At 36.1% G+C, this 25,559-nt stretch overlaps 1 protein-coding gene and 2 long non-coding RNA genes across 3 annotated transcripts; 2 read left to right on the forward strand and 1 right to left on the reverse strand.

Moving 5' to 3' along the window:
* The first annotated feature begins 7,742 nt into the window (after positions 1–7,742).
* LOC135203359 (uncharacterized) lies at positions 7,743–9,194 on the forward strand. The gene is made up of 3 exons (XR_010311934.1): positions 7,743–8,061; positions 8,526–8,615; positions 8,879–9,194. It is a non-coding gene; the product is annotated as an uncharacterized LOC135203359 (long non-coding RNA).
* Positions 9,195–14,148: 4,954 nt separating this feature from the next.
* Positions 14,149–15,902, reverse strand: LOC135203476 (uncharacterized). The gene is made up of 3 exons (XM_064233199.1): positions 15,354–15,902; positions 14,969–15,171; positions 14,149–14,632 (listed from the first exon to the last, which is right to left on the reverse strand). The coding sequence occupies exons 1-3, from the start codon at positions 15,900–15,902 to the stop codon at positions 14,149–14,151; spliced, it is 1,236 nt and encodes a 411-aa protein (XP_064089269.1).
* A 2,543-nt stretch (positions 15,903–18,445) lies between these two features.
* On the forward strand, positions 18,446–20,316 carry LOC135203360 (uncharacterized). The gene is made up of 2 exons (XR_010311935.1): positions 18,446–19,022; positions 19,188–20,316. It is a non-coding gene; the product is annotated as an uncharacterized LOC135203360 (long non-coding RNA).
* Positions 20,317–25,559: the final 5,243 nt, after the last annotated feature.

Consider the following 25,559-nt stretch of genomic DNA (forward strand, 5'->3'; position numbering starts at 1 on the left):
ACGTATGGGAGCACAGCTGATGGTGTTATCATGTAAAATAATGATATACTTCTGAGTTGTATTAACATTATTGCGAGGTTATATCACTTGTCGCCTAATACTGTCCTAGTCCTCTCTCTCTCTCTTCTTTTAACATTAGGTCAACAGCACGTAAATATGCAACATTACAGTGGGTAACATCTGTCACTTCGTATTATGAAGTATACAATACAACGAACTTTAACGATAAAAGATAGTGTCTCAATGGAAAATAATACCTACGCTAACCCAAGATCTCTCTCTCTCTCTCTCTCTCTCTCTCTCTCTCTCTCTCTCTCTCTCTCTCTCTCTCAGTACAGCATAGCCAAGAGACGTGGTAACATTGCAGACATTATTATTTCTTAGATCATAACAAAGGCACAGCCAAGTTTTGGGGAATGCAAGACTCTTCCCATCATCATCATCAGGGTCACTTATCTATGGAATGACATGAAAATAAAGAGGAGTCAGAAAGCTCTACTGATTGACCCCTTGTTTTCCAGGGTAACTCTCGTAGGACTCTCATTCTGACACCCTTTCGTCCCTTTGCTCCGACTGGAATCACTTTCACCTGGAAGTTAGGTTTTTAGAGACGTATTTGAAGAATAATTACCGTCATCCCTTGAACTAGTTCAATGAAATCATTAAATAATTTTTAGACAATACTTTTCAGCTTCACCAGTAATCCTGTATTAATCGAAAGTAAATTATTGTCACTCTTGAGCCATCTGTATCCATGTGTGGATTTCATATTCACTTTTAGTATATAACCATCATTTGCAGTAAATGTAATTTTTAAGTGAATTTAGAATTTCCGCCAAAGGCCAAGCGCTAGGACCTATGAGGCCATTCAGCGTTGAAACGGAAACTGACAGCAAAAGGGTTGAAAGGTGTAACAGGAGGAAAACCTCACTGTTGCCCTATGAATCAATTGTTAGAAAGTGATTAGGAAATGAGATACAGTAAAAGGGTCTAAAGGGATTTGTTTGTTTGTGTGTTTATGTTACCCACACCTCTTCACCTGTTCCGTTCGCAGACTTCTAACTCTCCAAGATGTCATTTAACTAAAACACGAACAGTAGGTTCTCTGGAATTTCTTTAACTACATTACCATTATTATCATTTTAATATTCAGTACTTATCTGCTTGTGATTTTATTAGACGATTCTGCTTAGTACGTAACCTCTTCTTTCTTTACTTTATATTATGTATTTTAAGATGTTGTCAATTACAACTGTTTTAATACTTCTAGATCTAGTCAATCCGTATAGTTTTTCTTGCTGTAGCTTTATTTCTTATGTCATTCTATAAATAAGTAATCTAAGAAATAATTAACAATATATAGTATAATATATACATACATATGTATATATATTTATATATAGGATATACAAACACACTTTACTTAGCGCTTTCCTCAAATTATTCTGCCTTTCAAAGTTCGTTAATAACAATAATAAAATAATAATTGAATAAATATAATACAAGAATAAACAAACCAGTTATCTGTCCTGTCATAGTCCTGCATGATAACAAGCGAAAGAGAACGGTTGCTCACCCGCAAAGAAAATGGAGCAAATATTATAGGAGACTCCTTTAAAATGCATAAACAATGTCCTTTTACAGAAACTCGGTGGCGGATTAAGCGGGGGGTGGGGTGGGGGGATTGAACTTGGCCACATCTCCCCATGGATATAAATAATAGGACAGTTTCTTTCCATTCAACATTATTAGTGGCAAAAAAATTATTGATTACTTCAACAACAACAGTAGTAGTACAACAAAAACAACAACAACTACAACTGTTGTTCATATGGGGTATATGCGTGCATACATACATACATACATACATACATGTATTATTATAATATATATATATATATATATATATATATATTCATAATATATATATATAATATATATATATATCCTATATTGATATATATATATATATATATATATATATATATATATATATATATATATATATGTACAATAAGTGTGTACACACACCACACACACACACACACACATATATATATATATATATATATATATATATATATATATATATATATATATATATATATATGTATATATATATATATATATATATATATATATATATATATATGTGTGTGTGTGTGTGTGTACCATAAGTGTGTACACACACACACTCACACACACACACACACACACACACACACACACACACACACACACACATATATATAATATATATATATATATATATATATATATATATATATATATATATATATATATATATATATATATATATATTCATGATAATCCCAAGTGCCACCACCTCACAAATGAAAGATTTCTAGAACCGCCACTGATTCTTATATCCACTAGCCATAAAATGTAGCACTTTTTCTATGAATATATAATTCATTTTAGCAGTCACATTAGGCCTAGACCATTATCCGTAACTCATTCTAGTAGGCGGCTTATAAATAGTGATCGAATTGTCTACATAAGGTACTAAAGACATAACTATGTAGGCCTATGCACGACACTGATCTTGCTTAACAGTAATTTACGGTCCAGCCGTGAGACCAAAACACAACCTTATCTCAGACAAAATTTTCCTGCACCTCCCTGTGTTGACTGTCCCTTTTATCCAGAAATTGCTGTGCTGACTGTCCCTTTAATTCCAATATATTACATTATTAACTGTCCCATTTATCCATATATTGCTGCAGTGACTGTCCCTTTTATCACAGGTATTGCTGTGCTGACTGTCTCTTTTTATCCAAATACTACTGTGCTGACTGTCCCATTTATCAAGATATTACTGTGGTGACTTCCCCTTTTTCCCAGAAATTATTGTACTAACAGTCCCTTTTATCTAAATGTTATTTTGCTGACTGTCCCATTCATCCAGATATTATTGTGGTGACTGCCCCACTTGTCCAAAGTATTATTGTGGTGACAGTCCCATTTATGCAAAGTATTACTGTAGTGACTGTCCCATTTATCAAGATATTACTGTGATGGCGATTCCATTTATCCAGGTATTGCTGTGGTGAATGTCCATTTCATCAAAATATGACTGTGGTGTCTGTCCCACTAACCCCCACCCCCACCAACAAATCTAAACCTAAACACATCCCCCAAACAAGCCCAATAATCTACACACACCAGGTCTAAACACATGTTAACTGGGTGGGCTACTACCAACCTACAAAAATAAATTTCCTACCCACTGATTCAATTTTGCCCAAAAGGTCAGTGGATGATTTAAATATAACTAAAATACACTTTTTCAAAAAGACAGAATTTGTAAAACTATTTGTTGCTGTAGCTAAATTATATTATACCTAAACTTATGACATAAAAAGTGCTTTATTAAATAACATCTGCATTATCTATAAACAATTATTGATAAATTATAAATAAAGCTGAAATAAGCATACAATATACAGGTATGATATTTTATGTGGTAAAAAAAATTTCCAGTGCCCACCCACTAAAAAATTCTTAGGTTTAGCCCTGACACACACCTACCCTAAAAACTAAAAACACCCCATTCTAAACCTACACACATCCCCACTAAAACTAATCACACCCTCAATAACCTAAACACAAACCTTGATACAGAATTATTAACCTCAGGAAAGAAGGGCATTTTCAATAATATATACTTCTATGGTATTGACTACATTAAATGAGGTATGATAACACTGTATAGTTTAATTACAACATAAGTCACAAAGAGAAGGAGTAAGGGTACGGGGAAGGGAATTGGGGATGGGGAAGGGGAATGGGGATGGGGAAGGGGAAGGGGAATGGGGGATGCGGAAGGTGAAGGGGAAACTTGTTTGAAACTTACACTATTATCTATGATGGGTCAAATGATGGCCACATGTCAAATTTTGTCTAGATTAGTCAAGCAGTCAATCATAAAGCTACAAAGGGCAGGGGGCAGGGGGCAAGGAGAAGGGGGCAGGGGGAAGGGTGCCACATTTTGTCTTTTATCAAGTCAAGAGGTCAGATTTCTACAGCACACAAACATATACCAACAAACATTCCCTTACACACACACACACACACAGACACACACACACACACACACACACACACACATATATATTATATATATATATTATAATATATATATATATATAATATATTATATATAATTATAAATTATTATATACTATATATACATATATATATATATATACATATTAATATAGTATATATATATATATATATTATATAATATATCATACTATATATATATATATATATATATATATATATATATATATATATATATATAGATATATATATATATATATATATATATATATATATATATATATATAGATATACATACATATATATATATCTATATATATATATATATATATATATATATATATTATATATAAAATGATAAATTTAACAATATAAATCATAATATATATATATATACAATACATACTATTCAAAAAATTTAATTATCTACCAAAATAGGCCATGACATTACATTAGTGAAATAATTACTTGTACAGAAAGAAAAATCATATAGATGAAATTAAATAAAATATGACAATGCCATCCAATACCTAACTTATTCTTAGCAAAAACTGAATTTCAAAAAACTATGAGATGTCTAATATAGTACATGAAAATACTATGCAGTTTATTTGAATGTTTTATCAAGCAACTTTACAAATTTGCAAAAGTGGCCTACTTACTAAAGAAATGGCCAATACGGCACATTATAAATTAGAAATGAATACCTTCCCCTCATGCAAGTGACACTTGTTACTGCATAATAAATACAATTCAATTTAGTTTCCTTGTTAAATAACACTACACTACAAGCCTAACCTGAAAGAAAAAATCCCACTCTGAAAGATATTCTTTAGAGACAAAACTAAATACTAGTAGGTTGGGTTAGCTATCAGCTAGGCTACCATAGCAATTCAATCATTGAAATTAAGGATAGTGTTTTTCATAATGGTCTTTTGCTGTTTACATTCAATGCAGCCACAGAATAGCCTACCATGCTGCTATTATGCTAGGCCTATACATGAACTTCTGATATAAAACATATACAGTATAGTGCAAAAAAAGAATCAGTCTCAGTTGCCGTGGAAACAGACATCCTGACCTAACCTCCCCTTGACCTAACCTGTCCTAGGCTCCCATGCCCTGACCGCGTTCGGGTCGTTTCTTCCATAAGTCATTTAGCCCATGCACCCTTCCAGGTTCGGCAACTTCCAGTTTACCTATGGGCACCGTGTTTAGTAATAGCCCTAAGGAATGTACGTAAAACAAAATAATGACTGCAAATGCAGTTTAGCTTAGTACCAGCTCCAAGGGGATGTACGTAAAACATAAAATAATGACTGTAAGTGCCAAAAACAATGTCTTGACTTGTTCAGGAGGTAAGTGGTTGTTACAGGCTACCTAAATGACTTACACCCCTGAACCTCCCTCGTCCCAACGCCTCGGCCGCCCGATCCTGCATAGCAGACGAAATGACGTACGTGGCAAAGTGCAACTAGTAGCTATTCTGCAATACCTAGTATTACTTCATATTCTGACAGATATTAATACTTGGTGATAGGTAGGTTCATTGTAGTAATTTCAATTCACCCTAGGCCTAATCCCCACAGACTACGAAGCTGCTGTTCATTACTATACTACCTAGTCGCCGACTCTAGGCCTACCCAACCATTACCATTTTTTTTAAACGGATATGACCACTCTAAGCTAACAACCTTAACTAAACTCAGATTACAGATATGATTAATTAACGCTCAAGCGTTCAAAACTTCAAGGCATAATAGTATAGCTATGCTACACATAGGTATAGGCTAATTTTATTAACTAACCTCTTTGTAGCAAAGGTTGTCATCAGGCCATAAATGGAATCTATATAGGTCTATGACACTTAGCTAGCCTTCAAAAGATACAAGCTCCGTTTCACGCACTTGTTACAAAATACGCAATTCGTTATAAAATACGCAATTTCCTCGCGCACGCATACGCAATGCAATGAACGCACGTGCTAACAACGCGACGCGACAGGTGATCACGCGAAGTGTCACCAATGACGTCACGCAGAAGACTCTCTCCGAAACCGTTTCTTCGCTTCTTCAGGAGGATTGCATTGTAACCAAGAAGGGAAAAGTGGAGATAATCATATATCTATCTCGTTAATCTCCATATGGTCTGCATGTTTTACTTCTTCATTGCTCGATGAATAAAAAAAATCCATTATTTAATGTCATTTCATCACACATTACCATTATTATTATTCACAGGAAGAACCATATTCATATCGAACGAGCCCACACAACAGGGGTCGTCATCCACTTGCCATTCAAACCTTCCGCAGAGTAAGATGTTCAATGAAAAACATATATAATTTATATGATATATGCTAACAAGCTCTGTAAGAGTGTCATATTTCACAAATTTATAAAATTTGTTCTTAATTAATAACACAAGAGTCGTTCAATAAAAGCCGATAATGAAAACAGCTACGTATGTAATAAATGTGCCTGAATTTGTTTCCCTAAACTGTTAATTACAACAAGACAACAGAACTCGTTAACGTCATTGTGAATGTTAACATTAAAGAACTTGTTTTTAATGAAAGGGAAAAAAACATAACCCCTTTAGAGAGGGTGGCCCTTGAGAATGCTGAGCCTTCAGTCACTGCCACTCTTTAGACCTATAGCTGTTGATTCAAGAGTTATTTAACATGGACGAATATGAGTATCATATAGGTATCCGTGTCAGTGACCTTGGTAACTGCAATGCAGCAATTGTACAATCATTCGGTATGTAATAATAATAATAATAATAATAATAATAATAATAATAATAATAATAATAATAATAATAATAATAATAACAGTTTCACATTTTTACAGTCACATTTTCAATGTGTATGAAGAAAATTTCGTATAGCAACTGAGCATTTATTAGTTTTTATGAAGATGGCCTTCAGTTTCTCATATATTTATCACTTAATATATACATATCTATTTTTTATAAGCACACACACACACTTCGATACATATTTACTCTCTCTCTCTCTCTCTCTCTCTCTCTCTCTCTCTCTCTCTCTCTCTCTCTCTATTATATATATATATATATATATATATATATATATATATATATATATATATATATATATAGTATATATATATATATATATATAATATATATATATATATATATATATATATATATATATATATATATATATATATATATATATATATATATATATAGTGAAAGCAGCAAGATGCTTTTGGAAAGCTCATTCTCACACTAGGAAAAGAAGAGAACGGGTCCAGAACCACCACACCTTATTTGCTTTGAGTTTCGTTGTTTCTTCATAATAGCATTTTCAAGCCTAAAAGGGGCATTGCAATATTTTAATTGTTAAATTATCATACAATCATTATTGGCTGACAAAGCTGAGTAAAGGTGACAACAGAGATAATTGATAAAATCTTTATAATGATTTACAATACCATGAGAGAATGAGAGAGGGATAATGGATGCATTTTACTTAGAATTCAGTCGTTGATATCTTATTTTTTCCAAGAAATTTTAATATTTCTACAGCAGATGTTTTTCCCAATTTTTATATTTCTCATTTTGGTTATCTAAATCTTCTCTATTATTATTATTTCGTTGTTTTTCATTGGGGCTAGGGAAGGGGGTTAAGTACCCAGGTGACCAGCCCCTGAATCCGCCAGTGTTCTAAGCCAATGCCCCCAAAAGCCACGCCTCCTTCTTACGGCCACCAGTACAATCGCTGCAGCTACTTTCTCTTTTTGCACTTCAACTTGAACTAAGGAAGTGGGACCACTCCATTCGCCTGGTGTCTTCCCCCGTGTAATCACGAACACCAGAGGATCCCTACAGTTGAGAAGAAGCGTCTGGACATTATTCTTCTTCTCCATTAAAGTAAGGACAACAGGGACTTTTTAATATTACTGAAGCCACGCATCCAGGAAAATCCTACTTTGTAATTAGGTAAGTACCACGAGAATTTTAAGATGTCGTGTGGAAGTGGTTATAACCAAATTGTTATGTTCCATTTATGTAGGGTTTACATCGTTATCCTCAAAATCAAGTGGTGTAGTAGTGTTATTGATTTAGTGAATGACGTAGGGATAATCCTGAATGCTTATGGCGTTGTGATAAAGTGTATCAGAAGATTAATGATCTAGGAAAATTGTGACGAACTTCGGAACTTGCATATTTGTGCCACCCCGGCAAGGCGAACTTTTTTTCCTAGTTCCTGGTGGCCTAGACTGAACGGTTCTTGAAGATGTGGAAGATACGTGCAATACATTAGGTCTTAAGTTGTGACGGGACAAGCATGGGTCTAGAAATGTGAATCCATGGTCTAGTTAAACTAACTTGTATCTAAAATTACGATAAACATCACAAGAAGAAGATTATAACAAGTTTTTCGTCCCATTTCTCCCTCTCAGGTCCTTCCGAGGCATCGAACATAATGAGGTTCCTTCAAGTAAGCCTCGTGGCTCTCCTGTCTTTGGTCCTGCTCGGAGAAGAAGTTGCTGGTATGAAAAAAAGTCTTTCTTAGGCATTCTTTATGGGTATAGTCATTATTTCATGCACGAGATATCTTACGAACGAATGATGGTAAACTACAGTAAAGAAATGATTGCTTAAAATGTTACTGGAAATTTAAGGTTACTTTTGACATTCAGTATTCGGCTTCTCTCAACAACAGCAGACTCAGAAATATCCTCATCGAACATGTCACGAAGACTACATAATTCTGACAAAAGAATTCTAAATTCTTCTTCACTTTTATCCGCAGGAGGTGCCCTCACAACTCGCTCCAAACGTCAGTCTAGCGATGAGGAGCAGTTACAAGGGGCAAGCTACGACTCCAGACCCCAATCAGCACTTCGAAAATCTCAATCCGGTAAAAAATGGGCGCCCAGGCCCAACAGACCGTCCCACCCCTGCATATACGCTTGTCTGTGTAGGGACTACTTGGGCGATTGCTTACCAGATGTAGAATGTTGTGGGAGAAACTTTCTACATCAGGTGTACTTGGCTTGTGCGAGAGGGTGGAAACAGACCCGGCATAAGGTACTGGCAAGGGACATAAGACATGTCTGCTAACTTGGTGACCATTTATGAATTCTTTATATATATATATATATATATATATATATATATATATATATATATATATATATATATATATATATATTACACGTTTCCTTTATTGAAACTATAATCTCCATTTAAGACTTTTTTCATTCAAGAGGCACAATGAATCCAGGTGAAAAAAAAGTCAAGAAAAAAAAAGTTATGTCAGGCCAAAGGTCTGTAGTGTCTTGTTTAATCCTTATGGCTTAACAACGCTTAAATAATACGGTTGTTGTTTGTTTGTATGGTGTTTTTACGTTGCATGGAACCAATGGTTATTCAGCAACGGGACCAACGACTTTACGTGACTTCCGAACCACGTCGAGAGTGAACTTCTATCACCAGAAATACACCTCTCGCTCCTCAATGGAGTGGCCGAGAATCTAACCTGCGACCACCGAGGTGGAACGCCAACACCATACCAACCACGCCACTGATGCGCTTAATATGGATGCTGATAAACATTAATGTGGGGAAAGCTTTATTCATAAGTGGGGACCACCTATATTGCCAAGTCAAGGTAGTCGGGATCAAGATCTGGTCCGGCCAAGATTTTTGATAACATATGGCATTTCTCCTCGAACTGGTTGCTTGCTAGCCAAGCCAACCACATCACCGGTTTTACAGCATATAGAGGAATGTATCACAGGTAGACTTTGTTCTTGGTACTTTTAATGAAGAATCATTATTGAGAATCTAAGTCGATCGAAATATTTTTTCAGAAAACAGATCTTAATCTTGACGATTCATCTTATTTCTTGCTTTTAATATATATTATTCAATAATTCATGCTTAATGTCAACTGTTCCATTTCTGTTTTACCCACTAAGTAGTTTATATATTATTGTAAGTCTTTTTTAAAGATTTTATTAGATATCTCTATTGTTGTCACCTTTACTCAACATTGTCTGCCAATAAAGATTGCATGAACTTTTAACTATTAAAACACTGTAATGTCTCATTTAGGCTTTTAAATTTCGTTGCGAAGAAAAAGCGAAACTCTTCGCAAATAAAATGTGGTGGTTCTTGACCTGCGCCCTTTTCCGTTCCTACTGAGACTATACAATATATATATAATATAATAATATATTATATATACATATTATATTAATATATATATATATATATATTATACTCACACACATATATATATTACATTATATATATATATATATATACCATATATATATATATCTTTATAGATATATAGATATATATCTATATATATAGATATAATATATATATATATATATATATAGTTATAGATATATATCTATATATATATATTCTATATATATATATATCTATATATATATATATATAGTATATAATATATCTATATCTTAAGATATATTTTTTTGATATATATATTATATATATATATATAGATATAATATATATCTATATTATAATCTATATATATAATATATATAATTAGAATAATATAATCCTATAATATAGATATCTATATATATATATGATTAATATATATATCTGATATTTATTATCTTCTATATATTAGATATAGATATATTCTATATATATATATATGATAATATTATATTGGCTTTATATATATATATATATCTATATATATATAGTATATATATTCTTATATATATAGATATAATATATATATATATATATATATATATCTATTATACTATATCTATATCTATATATATAATCTATATATATATATATCTATATATATATATTATATATATATAGAATGTCTATCATATTACCGTGATTCATATACATATATCGAACTACAGATGTCCTTTAAGGCTTCACTGCCAGTCCTAGAATTGAGAGGTCGCTGGTTCGCGCCTGTCGATCGCCAATTCTATTATCGCTTAATAAATTCCCCTCGGTTAAGCATATATGAAATATATTAATTCCGAGGTAGAGTGAATTAGATATTAAAGGACATTTGTAGTTCGATATATATATATATATATATATATATATATATATATATATATATATATATGTATGTAGGCATGTATGTATGTATGAATATACATTAAATATAGTGTCTGTGAAATACAAAGAACACACTTAAGGCAAACTTCGAGTTCGTAGACAATTAAATGCTCTCGGCAAGAGAGAGAGAGAGAGAGATTGCTTGCCAATGCTTCCAAACGCCACTCCCTCCTTTTCACAGCCACTAATCGCAGAAGCTACGTCACCTCTTTGCCCTTGAACGTGGTGAGGCGCTTAGTGTTAGGACGAGCATAATTAAATACAGGGCCGGATACAAGGTTTATTGTGAATCCCGTCATAACAACTTGCCGCCAAGGACCACCAAGCAAACCGGGCGCATCCCAACACAACAACGGAACCGAGAACTCGAAAACAAAAGACGTTCACAGCAGGGAATAGAATCAGAATTAACAAAGGATTAACTTTTTTTTTGTCTAAAACTCTACATCCCTTATCCCTAGAAAAGCAATAATCTTCCAATTCAAAACATAAGACGATTAAATGAAGCAATACTTCTTTCAAAATATGGAACCAATATGAAAACAAAACATGATAAATACAGCATACTTGTATATACTTATAAATCAAGTCGATCTGGAGGTTACTTATTCGACTGGATCGCCTTAACATTGGTGAATTGTACTGAACATTCACTATCATTGTGAATGTTCAGCCCCACTATTATTACATGGTACAGGTACTCTATGGGTGTCTGCGGCCCCCCACTATTATCACATGGTACATTAGTGTCTGAAATGAAAGCACTAGAATCACGCAAATTTACAGATGACTTAGAATTATTGGATAACACTTCTTTATTGGATTGGTTAAAGTCACCCATATATCTATGCATAATCTGATCTGCATGTCTTGTCCAAATAATATTACCAAAACTCTGTACTTCCACCTTATAATTTCTCCCACAATTTCACCCATGGTGAACCTTTCCCAAAATGACGAACAAACACAGCATCATTGACTTTCTACAATTTACCTTCCTCCTGGAAAATTTCATCCCTCATTTTCCTAAAGATATGTCTTCCAGTTTAACTGATTCAACAGTACCTTTGAAATTCCAACCGAACATTATTTCTGCTGGGGCCTTACCCGTGGATGAATTCACAGTCCTCCTATAATTATACAAAAATCTACAAATTCTGGTCTGAATATCTCCCTTCTTAAATTTTCCCAGGCCCTCCTTGAATGTTCTCACAGCCCTTTCAGCCACACCATTGGAGGATGGATGGTAAGGAGCTGGTGTTACGTGCTTCATACTATTTTTACACAAGAACTCCTAAATCTCTGAGAAACAAAATTTGGAGCATTATCTGATACAATGATATCAGGTATACCAAAATTACAGAATGTCTTCCTTAAATGATCAATGGTAACAGCTGACGTAGTGGAACTAGAAAACTGAATATCCAAAAATTTACTATGAGAATCTATAATTATCAAAAAATATTTACTATCAATCGGTCCTGCATATCTATGTGCAGTCGAGACCATGGTTTACCAACAATACGCCAAGACAATGTAAGAGCTCGAGGATTTGTAAAATTCTTAAAACAAATGCTACAATTCTTTTTTGTGACTTCTCTATGTCCTGTCTATCTTTGGCCACCATACCCAATTCCTTGCCTCAGCTTTCATAGCATTTATACCATTATGCCCACAATGCAAATGGTTCAAAACCTTACATCTTAACACAACAGGAATCAAAACTCTATTTCTATACAATATTACATCATTAGGGAGAGATAAATCATCTTTTACAGAGGCATATTCCAGAAGTGACATATTATGTTCCTTTGACCATCCCAGCTTCAAACAATTTTTTAACTGAGACAATACAGCATCCTTATTGGTGAAATGTTTAACTGCCTGAAAAGAGATGTCATCAAAATCAAGTAATTCAACCAATTTAACATACTTAGCTGGTGTACCAGAATGAAATGGCAATCTGTTTAAGGCATCAGCAATTACATTTTCCTTCCCAGGTTTGTGAACTAATTCATAATCATACTGAGATAACAACAAAGCCCATCTTTGTATTCTAGAATTAGCATTACATGGAATCTGTTTCCCTCTTCCAGAAAGTCCCAGTAATGGTTATGATCAGTTCTAGCAACAAAATTAATTCCTGCCAAGCATAAGAGCTAATCCTACTTTATCTAACTGAGAGTAGTTCCTTTATGCTTTAGATAGTTTTTTTACTTGCAAAATAAATTGTTTTTTCTTGGTCACCAACCTTTTGTAACAAAACACACCCCACACCTACAGGAGACGCATCCACTTCAATGATCAAAGGACTATCCCCATCAAAACTAGTCAGCACTTTAGACTCTGAAAAATCTCTTTTAATGCCTTCAAACGCCTTCTGTTGTACTAGAGTCCATCTAAATTTTACATTTTTCTTCAACAAATCATACAAGGGAGCTAGCTTAGAAGAAAAATTCTTTACAACCTTGCAATAGTATGTAATCATACCTAAAAAAAGATTGAACCTCTTCAACAGAAGTAGGACATGGGCAATCTAAAATAGCTTTCAGTCCCTTTGAAGATGGCTAGACTCCTTCACCCGAGATGTGGTATCCTAAATATTCAATAGATTCAGCCTCCAAAACAGTCTTAGTCTTATTTATTTGTAAATCATGTGCTTGCAAAAGTTCCAAAACCTTTCTTAATCGGTGATCATGCTCCTTTTTGGTAGCACCACTTACAATAATATCTTCTAAATAAGCAGCTACACCCTCCACATTTACCAACAGTTGAGAAATAAACCTTTGGAAAATACCAGATGAGGACAAGCCAAAAGGTAAACGCTTATATTTAAACAATCCTTTATGAGTATTAATTACTAAATACTCTTGACTTTTCTCGTCAACAGATATTTGAAGATATGCATTCTTTAAATCAGTTTTGGAAAAAAAACTTTCCCTAACCAACAACAGATAACAATTCCTCTATCTTTGGTAACGGCAACCTGTCAAAATGAATTTGTTTATTCAAAACTTTAAAATCTCCACAAATCCTCATTTCAACCTTATTTTCTTTCAATACAGGTACAACAGGAACTACCCATTCACTATGTGATATGGGTTCCATCATTTCATCTGCTACTAGCTTATCTAAGGCAACTTCAATCATTCTCATGTAATAAAAAGGAACTGTACGTGCTTTCATAAACTTTGGGGTAGCATTACCTTTTAAATGAATCTTAGCCAAAATACCAGTAATAGGTTTACTTGAATCTACCAAGTCATTATCTAGCAGCTTTTCTGCACTCACTTTAGCAACCTTTATTACTCTAGTACCTTCATCTATTCCAGCCAGATAAATACCTACTTGCTGCATTGAATCTTTACCACACAAATTTGTATTACAAGAATCAACAACATAAAATACCTGAGAGACCTTTGTGCTATTATAAAGTACAGGAGCTAACACTTTGCTTAAGACATCAATTTTCATATTATCATAACCTCTTAGCTTTTATTGCATGGCTCTATATTTACTTTTAACCTATGTTTGTTTGCATGGTGTTTTTACGTTGCATGGAACCAGTGGTTATTCAGCAACGGGACCAACGGCTTTACATGACTTCCGAACCACGTCGAGAGTGAATTACTATCACCAGAAATACACATCTCTCATACCTCAATGGAATGCCCGAGAATCGAACTTGCGGCCACCAAGGTGGCAGGTCAAGACCATACTGATCACGCTACTGAGGCGCTTTTTTAACCTATGTACCCACTCTTTGGTTATAGTGGACACAGCAGCGCCACTGTCAATCTCAAATGGAACTAAATTATGATTAATACTAAAATAAAATTCATCAGAATTAAGAGCAAAAACCTTTCCTTTAACCATTAACAATCTATCATCAATGTTGTCCTCATAATCACCAATAGTTTCTACAGCCTTCTTACCTTCAGCCCTACTATTGGAAGCCTTTACCTAGGTTTAACACTAATAGGCCTATGAAAAGACAAATCTTTGTTTGCCTCTCGACACACCCTTTTTAGATGACCTTTCCTTTTACAAATGTTACAAGTCAGATCTTTAAACCAACAGTCTATATTCTCATGAGGAAAACCACAATGCTTACAAGATTACTTTTCTTTTCTCAGTGAACTAACCTGTGGCTGTGATTCGTTCCTCTTAAACACAAAAACTTTTTCCATGTTCAAAATTCTTTCTAAAACTGCACTAGAGGTCATAGCTTGGAGATCAATATACAAAGCAACTAAATTGGGGAAATATACTTCATTGTCCACTGCCATAAACAACTGATCTCTGTCTCTTGAATCGAAATGATTACCAAAATTGCAATCTTTTGCTAAAGCCTTAAGGTCAGCATACAAACTATTCACTGTCTCATCCCTCCTTTTTTTTCTTTGTTGAAAAGCTATTAGGCTACGATGATAATAAGGTTTCACAATGTAATGTGATTTCAATACAGCTACAAGGTCATCATAAGTCTTTGTATGGGGTAAATCAGGAGCACACAAACTACCCAGTGCACTAAAAACATCAGTTCCAATTAACACTAGCAAAACATTTTTCTTTTTCATATCTTCCTCAATTCCAAGATTACTAAAATTAGCTTCTAATAAACTAAGCCAAAGATCCAGGGTTATCTGAGAAGAATTAAAATGATCAATCTTAATCTGAGTAGTCGTCGCCATCGTGAACAAAACTGCAAGATGAAGCAAAACTGTATGTAGCAGCCTCCTATATGCCAGGTAAGGTAGGGTAAAAACACAATAAATCGAAGCATCAACAAGTACAGCTTGGGGAATTGAAAATGCTCACCCCTAGCATAGGAGAACTCTGCCTAACCTCCGCACCATCGCCATCAATCAACTGGCCTTACGGAAGTGTCCTCAGAGCCGATAGGCTATGCTGAACTCATCAAAAATCCGGGAAAATCCTTACATCCACATGAAGTTCTTGTAGACCCTATGCTCCTCTGCATGGATTCTAGTCGCCATTTGTTAGGACGAGCATAATTAAATACAGGGCCGGATACAAGGTTTAATGTGAATCCCGTTACAACAACTTGCCGCCAAGGACCAGCACACCGGGCGCATTCCGACACAACAACGGAACCGAGAACTCAAAAACAAAAGACGTTCACAGCATGGAATAGAATCAAAATTAACAAAGGATTACCTTTTTTCATCTAAAACTCTACACTTGGTGTGTGAGAAAGTGAGACCACTCCATTACAGAGCCGTATATAGCACTTCAATTGCCTTCCAGTGGGAAGACATCACCTGGCCTCATCAGTAATAAGACCCATACACACCAGAAATATCATGTAATAGAAGGTGGACAGGCCTACCCTAATTCCCAGGCAGTGTAAATCATACCCACCATGTAAACTATGACTCAGTACCATTCTCCGACCCGTTTCCAGTCAAGAAGACTGACAACAGTGCATATGTATACGAATAGTTGTATTATTATTCTCGTAGGAGCACCTACAGATTCGCGGGCCCACTCGACCGCCGACTGAAATCGGCGGAAGAACACCAAAACCAATATGGCGGCGATACCAAAACTAAAACAAACAAAGTAGGGAGCGACTACATATCCACGGACGATCGATTTTTGTGTGCTGTCAGTAAGGCCATGGTGGAAACGGCGCTTCGCACCTTATCTGCATATTTAAAGATTCTTGGCAAGCATGGCATGTTCTGGCAAGAGGTAATGTTGCGCTGCGCGCGCTAGCCACGGGTTACAGTAAGGCCGTGGCGGAACTACGGGAGCTCCGACCTGGCGCCGTGTCAGCCTTCACAACAAGTGGCCCAGAATCTGTAAACTACCGTTCTCGTATCTTCATGTCTTGGGGGGGGGGGGGAGGGGGGGGGGGGGAATTCACCCGTGACACTCCCAGCAACAGTAAACTCAGGAATGTTTTCATCGAACAACCACGAAGACTACAGAAACATGACAGAAAAATGGACAAATGAAAAAAAAACAGAGTATACATACTCAAGGCAAAATCCTACAAAATCGTACACAAAGGTTAATGCTGGGAAGGTGATACAGTCTCTTATAAAGAAAACCCCAATTTCAAATATAGAGTCATAATAACTGGCAACCATCATAACCTTTGATTTCTGTTAACATTGTAACACGCCCAACATACCTTTGAGCTTTCTCATGATAGTACTCGTGAAATTATTCCAATAAATTGTATACTTCAAACCATGGTTTGCTTGGTCAATGAAATCGAGTTTGGATTCACTTTTGTGTTCTTATAAAATGTATTTTCAACTCTTACATTTTAACTAAAGGCTTAGTCCTTGATACAAAAAAGGTACACTGTTTTCATGATAAAGAATTTATTTTATTTTCTTAATCCATAAACGCTATTTTCGGTTGTATTTTCACCTGCGTAACATTTTAACATTACATCGTTAAAATGTCACGGTTGTTAGGTGAAGCAATTTCACAAAACATAAAATGTTTTTTCTGAGCGTTGGAGTTTCCTCGTAAATTGTGTTCTACATAAGCGAAACATTACTTCCTTCATATATTGTAGTCTGTTTGATTTAGAATGCAATAAATGTGAGAGTGCTTAGTAACTCTCTATGTATGATTTATATCATCTTCCTTATAGCATCACGAAGAACATTGCTATTTCAAGCATAGTTGCAACTGACGTTGTTCATATTTTGAACAATTCAAAAACAGAGCATCATAGCTAAAACCAACATAGGACCATGTCACTGCTGCTGTGTTACCACTGCACCCCCAACCCACAACAAGCCAGGAAAGGTCCCATGCCTCATAGCTATATTAGGTTAAGTTAAATCTTTCCACATTATTTCGCTTAGGCATTTTGACTTTTTCTCCCACCCAAAAACTCATCCTTCCCACGTGTTCCCCTTCACAGTAGGATATAAAAATGGGTTCAAATATCTCTTAAAATACTCATTTGCTAACGAAGTGAACCTCAGAAACGTTCAAAGTACACAATAAAACATAGGAAAATCACCTTTTCTACCACCAGAATGAGGCAATAGGCCTAACAAACAAATTGCTTGAAAAACCTGGCGAAAAGAAAGCAATCAAGATGGAACAGAAAAAAAAACAATGATGGAGATGATGTCAATACTAATGATGAGGCTACACAGGTTACGAATCATTAATACTTAGTCCTGTGCCTTAATTGGCTCTACAGGCTAGAGCCCCTTGCACAATGAGGGGCCCCTTAACGGCGATGATCCTCCTACAATCAGCGCTGTTTATTTTCCCTTTCTTACTCCATTTACAATAATAATGGAAAAGTTGCTGCCAATTACAAGAAGAGACCTGATATCGCCACACTGCACATATTATTTCTAGCGTTAGACGTGTTCATATATCCCGTAAAATCAAATATTTAAGATCAGAATATGTTTATAGGAATGTAATATTAGATCTAAGATCTTGCTACACCTGCTAACCATAAAAACATACTTCGCATAGCCTACTGCAGCATACATAGGTGGTCTTGCCTTGTATCCGTTGGGTGGCTCTCAAGAAGTGAGCTGTCTTTACTCGTAATGTGTAAGTAATAATTGCTTTTAGAATTTTACAGACATATTCATTAACTAGTTAAATTCATAAATAAGTGGAAGACAAGATTCCTTACAAAACCATTTTTTCTTTTCTCAGGTTTTTATGGGAAGATACCCGCCGGTTTAAAATGAGGTTCCTAAGTCTGACCTTTTAGGTTCTGTTTTCCTTTGTGTCGTTCAGAGAAGAAGCTTTAGGAACGTCTGCTGAACAACCAGTTACTGCAATAGTCCTAGGTATGTGCTCACCATATGTTTCATGCAACAATATACTTGCTATATTTCACCAGTCAGAACCGTTCTCTCGATTATGTAGGTTTTCAGAACACCAGTGTATCTGGATCTTGTATGAACAAAACTATTAAATCAGAAGTTTGTGTAATAAAAGTGTTAAATCTTCAGAAACTCGCTTCAAGCATCAGAATAGTGATCAGGCAAGATTGATTGTTGCTGAGATCTTCAATCGTCACGAGTGCATCAAAGTTTGTCAGGAAAGATCAGAACTTGGTTCCTGTGAGGTGGACACAGACTGCTGTGCTCGGGAGTTTAAAGGAGACTCTTACCTGTCTTTTGTTTTCGGGTAAAAAACGATCGGACAGATTGCTGACAGTCGCTGATACAGAAAGTACTCTTGGGTTCAGGTTATATATTAAAAGCCTTAATATATGTACCATTGTGACAGGTAATATTTATTGTAATTTTCATCTTGGTACCATAGTTTCAAGCAATTTTGGAATGAACTCTTCTTTCATGTTGGTATCCTAGTTTCAGATCCTAATTTAATGTAATCCTCACATTGGTAATGTAGTTCCAAATCCTCTTTATAATGTAATCTTCTTGTCAGTACTACATTTATCTTATATGCCCAATAATTAACAAAGATTCAGATTTAGTTTATAGTGTGTGTAACTTTTGCTTCACTTTCGGTATCCAGTTTAATAACTGATTTTGTGCCACTACTCTGATCATTTAAAATTTCAAGCTTCATATTGGGACGTCAGTCACATTCAGTAATCTTCATTATTTTCTACCCAAGTTCCTCAGTAGCGACGTGAAGTTAATTTTGACATTGACATCATGAGCCCTGAAGGCAGTTTAGTCTATTGTTTTGATATCATAAAAACGTGGTTTAACTCTTAGTTTTATTCTACTAAACCTGTTTTATGCTTATGATTTAATAAAATGAGAGACTGAGCGTAGCATTAATAGCCTGTCTTGCAAAGAACACAAATTGCAGGAAACTGACCAACCAATCCGCTTGATCTCTGATCAAGAGGCTTAGCTGTGCAAGAACACTTCCTGATAATAACCAACAACAGTATTAAGAAACAAATACCTGTCTTGTCATTTTCTACTGACTGTGCAGACCTCTGGCACACTGCAAGTATTCATTGTCTTTGAATCTTTCTTTGCAACACTGGTTATCCGTCAGGCAGGAGCCGAAGTCATCCTTGATCCGACAAGTACCGATGCAGCTGTGGGACGGAAGACCAAAGGCGTCTCGCAGAGAGAGAGAAGGTTTAGAACTTCCTGTAGGCAAGAGAAGAAGGTTAATTGCTTAATTTTAGAATGTCATAAAAACTCAAGGTGCGTCTCATGATATCAACATTAGGAAAAGAAAGAACCGTTTCACAGTAATGTAGTCATGGAAATTCACCAGAAAAGAAAAGAAAAAACATTGTCATTACAAACTTTCCACTGTATAAAAATCTAACGCTGCACTAAACTTGCAAGCAAGATTTCTTTCACTGTGCAAGAATTACATCACAGTGGTTATTACTAAATATAAAAAATGACTTTACCGTCAATATCTCTTTAAAGCGCAAAAATGCCATTGCTATAATCATGCTCATAAACACTGAAACTAATTTTGAATTATTTTGCAGTGTGACTGTGTGCATATCGGGTGTATGCAATAATATTTCCACTTTCTGTAAGGAAATAGCATAATGAACAAGCTTAAACACATTGTGACGAATATTCAGATTCAGAAAATTAATCAGACGTTGTGTCTTAAAAAAACTTCTCCCAGTAGCACCTTTGACAGCAAGGTCAACAAAGCTTACTTGAACGAACCGTCGGCGACGGACACTTCATAAGAACCCGAGATGGAAAAGCTGAAAGAGAAATTTGTTATCTTCTCTTGAGAAATGTCAGGAATTGCATGATGGTCTGTCTAATGTTTATTATTATTTCAACGAGATCTATCATGGTTTTTTTTAGTTCTATGACAGGATGCACGATCAATGGAATAACAATATACGAACTCTGCTAGGCCGATAATACGGTTCTCTCTCCGTCAGTGCAAACTTACGCCTACTGATTGATGCCCGTTCGTATTAATGCGGACAGTCTGGCAATGGCAAAGACGAAGAAGACCCATTGCATGACGGTGCTTTCTACATCACTTAAGGTCCCCATACACTGAACGATTGTCTGAACGACTGTCTGAACAATTGTCGTTCTCGACCCACACCCACACTATTCAGACAGTATGAACGATCTCCGCACCGATTTCAGTCTGAACAAAGATTTTGTCTCGAGAAGACATGGCATCGTCTCTAGAAGAGACGCACGTGATAGCGTTATGTCGGCAGACAAGCCCATACATTGAACGATCTGTTTATGACAGCCTTATAGTCGCAAGCCAGCAACCTGGTCGTGACAGATTCCCGCTGAGATCGTTCAGACACGAAGCTCCGCCCACTTTTGCATTCAGACAAGTCCATACACAGTGTTTTTGCAAACGATACAGACAGTCGTTCAGACAGTCGTCCAATGTATGGGGGCCTTTAGACACGCCAGAGAGCCAAAGAAATATTCCCCAGGAATGTCAGTCTGGCATTTATATAGAAATTCCCGTATCTGTGGCACACTGTCATGGACAACCATAAATGATAAAGGCTGACATAGAACTCCAAAAAAGCAAAGGCATTTTGCCTTCCGATACAGGGAAATCAAGATGATAGAGTCAAGTTCGTACTACTCTTTATAGTTTATGAACGCTTCATTTAGACGTTACAACAGGGTACCTACACACGATCGTATCATCCTGCTAGAATGACGTTCATAAGAAACCACCTGTATAGTTCATTTGAAAACCATTATTTTGTACCTCTGAGGTGAACTATTTCTAGCTTAATCACAAGACTGAGAAAGAAGCAGTAGTGCATTTTCATAAGTTCCCAAAATGAAGGTGTGAGTGATACACCACAAAAGGGATGATGTAATATCTAGCTACCTAGATGTTGCGAACTATCCCTTGGCAACTGGGACAGTTCATAATTAGGTAGAGCTGGATTTTTACAAGGTTTTATTACAAAAATAATCATTTAAATGCAAACGTCACTACAATCAATATTACCCTTAGTTACGGAACATTCTTTCTTACTGTGGACCATGTAGCCCCTATGAGATTCACGAACTACTGCCAAAATCCATTTGCAGGCCTGTACCGAGGGAGAGCGGGTTGGAGGGGTCGACCGACCCCCAGCCCCCAAATTTCTGGAAGTCCATATTTTCAAGTATTTCATCTTGTGTATACCTATATTGCAATGACATTTATAGAAGAAAAGGTCCAGTTTTTGGAAAAAAGATCCTTCCCCATTGTTACGGCCTCTGAGAGAGGTCTGCTTCAGGTTCGATATGAAATAAATAAATAAAAAAAAAATTTCAACACCAACAGTTGAAACTGGGGATACGAATATAGAAAGAAACACTAACACAACAAAGGTATATTCACAAGCTTACTAACATAGGTAAATGCAGAATGGTATCTCCTATTTACGTAAAAAGAACTGGGGGAACAGTGAGGCAATTCAAATACTTGCTAGTCAATTTGGCAATTCGAAGCGATGGCTTCACAAAAGGAAAACGGTGATTGCAGACGTCCTCTTGACTCTGTATCGCAGAAAATAGTCTACTCTCGATACTTGAAAGGTAGGATCTCCCCAAAACCTCTAGCAGGACATTTTCTTCTCCGAAGTCTACTCAACGTCGAGATAACACGGTCGTCCACTCCTGAAGACGACTAGACCAGTATCCAACCAACTCTCGAGCAACTTTTCTTGATCCTTCGTTGGTCCCTTTCTCTCTTATCTCACGGATGATCTGCTGCTGCTGATCTCTCACTGATAATCTGAATCTTTGGGCTCTTAACTGGAGGATATGCTCTTCCTGTGACTAACTGGTGATCTCTCTTTTACGATCTCTGCGGCTGCTGCTACAACTGTCGTATTTATATAGCACTCTGGGGGCGGAGCCTATGGCGAACGTCACAGGCTCCCGAGATTACTAGAAATTCTTAGATGAATCTAGACGAGGTATTGCATCAGAAATCGCCACGTTTCTCACGTCACGACGGCGCCTGACGAGTTCCACAACACTCCTGCCGATTCTAGAACCATCATGATAACAGGCACCTCCAACACAATGCGCTAACGCCTCCTTGCTGCCGAACTTCTCGAAAATGCGTTCTCCTTTCCTTGATCTTTCTTTCAACTGATTTTATTTTTTTTTCTAAAGAGAAGCAAGAATTAAACAGCGGGGAAACAATTCTGTATAATGCTTTAATACTTTTTCATTCACTCAACCACTCGTGCCAAAACAGAAAACAGTCATTAGGCTACTCATTCGGAGAACACTAAAGAGGCTATCCACTATAACATTATCCTTCTCTCTTACTTTTTCCGTTTTCTGAACTTTGATTAAAACTTATAAATACTAAAACACCTTGTGTTTTTCTCAAAACTAATTTCTCTTTCTGGGACACAATTACCAAGGGCACGGGCGGTGGCCAAGGTACGGGGCGTTCTTTATAATTCTGAAGCAAGTTTACATTCACTGACTTTGCTCTACTCTTACCCACATTAATTCTATGATATATATTTCCCCCCTCCTCTAGCACTGAAAAAGGACCTTCGAACTTATAAGGTAAAAAGGGACTTTCTCTCGAGACTAGTACTAAAACTTTATCTCTTACACACAAACTTCTCTTGTTTGCTCTAAGATCATGTCTTCCTTCAGTTTCCCCTTGACTTCCTCTCGCGTTTTCTTTCGCTAAGTGCCAAGCGCTTCCGTCTCCTCCGCTAGTTCCTAAACATCTCTTAAATTGTTTTTATAATAATCAAGATTAGTTATGCAATCATCTCTACCCTTACTTCTAGGCAAAGTTCCGACCATATTGATAAATACATTTTCAAAAGATTCGCCTACTGAAGAAATATTACACAACTGAACTCTAGGAATTACTTGAATCGGTTTCCCAGCAATTTGATATTCATGACAGCTTAAAGCATACCTCTTCACGTCATTTTTCATCTTAGGCCAAAAGTACGCCCTATTAATACACTTGAAAGTTTTATTTACTCCCAAATGTCCTTGCTCATCATATGCTAACTTCAAAACTAGCTCATGCAACTTCCTAGGAACTACTAATTTTTCTGTGATTCCCTACCTGACTTAGGACTAACATGACACAAAACTTTGTCCTTCAAACAAAAAGTTTCCTTACACACATCATCGAGATCATCATCCAGCTCACATTCAAAAATTTGGGTCAGTGTCTCATCCTCTCCCTGCAACTTGACTAGCTCATCCTTATCCAAAATGTTAGAGCCTAATTCATCACCGTAACTAAGACTAAATACTGGTACATTTACTATGTTACTCCCAACAGCTACACCTTCCATTTGGCTATCACTGTCAACATCGATAGAGTCTGGTCTCTCAGCCACACTCATGCCAAGATCAACCTCGCCACCTCTATCACACTCGTTCGAATCCACGAACTCACTCATGTTCGAATCCACGAACTCACACTCATTCGAATCCACGAACTTACTCTCGTTCGAATGCACGAACTTACTCACGTTCGAATCCACGAACTTACTCACGTTCGAATCACGAACCCACTCTCGTTCGAATCCACGAACAAATTATGACCGTAGTCTATGTCTGTATCTAAACCCGACCTAGTTACTACCATTTCAGGCACTGGAATATTCCTCACAACAGGATTCACATTCTTGGATAAAGCTAAGTCATTACCGACAATAATGTCAACGCCTTCGATGGGCAAACTGTCCACAGCTGCAAGTTTCACTTCTCCTGACACTACCTGACTTTCTAAATTCAACTTCAACAAAGGACAAAGAACACAAGTGTTAGGAAATCCACCTAACATGACTTTTTCTTCCATATTGATTTCTGCCCTGTTCAGCACACACCCTCTCCTAATCAGTGAGACAGCAGCACCTGTGTCTCGAAGCAAGACTACTTCTCTCGAATCTACTCCTCCAAGAGAGGAAACTACGCCTTCCGACAGAAATTCACCAAAAATTTTCATAGTTTTTCTCATCACATCATTCCTACTTGACGAAAGGTTAACTAGAGATACTGGTTTCTTACCGTCCTTCCTTTCTACTGCACAATTTCTTGCTAAATGCCCTTTCCCATTACATGGGAAACAAGTTAATTCTGAGCCACTAGATGCCATTTTACTCTTACAAACCTTAGACGCATGACCAGGTTTTTCGCATGTATAACAGGAATAGTCACTTTTACTCGCATTGCTATTACTAGGATTGAAACCTTTACTGTTTCGTACTCTACCAGACGAAGGATCATTTCGTTTCTTACCAACAGTCAAATTATGAGTTAGACTATATTCGTCAGCTAGCCTAGTTGCTCCTGCAAAAGATACTTCTCGCCTATCCTCTATATTAAGCTTAATCTCAGGAGATACATTATCTTTGAAGTTTTCTAACAACACTA

Source organism: Macrobrachium nipponense, chromosome 36 (assembly GCF_015104395.2).
Source record: "Macrobrachium nipponense isolate FS-2020 chromosome 36, ASM1510439v2, whole genome shotgun sequence".
NCBI classification, from domain to species: Eukaryota; Metazoa; Arthropoda; class Malacostraca; order Decapoda; family Palaemonidae; genus Macrobrachium; species Macrobrachium nipponense.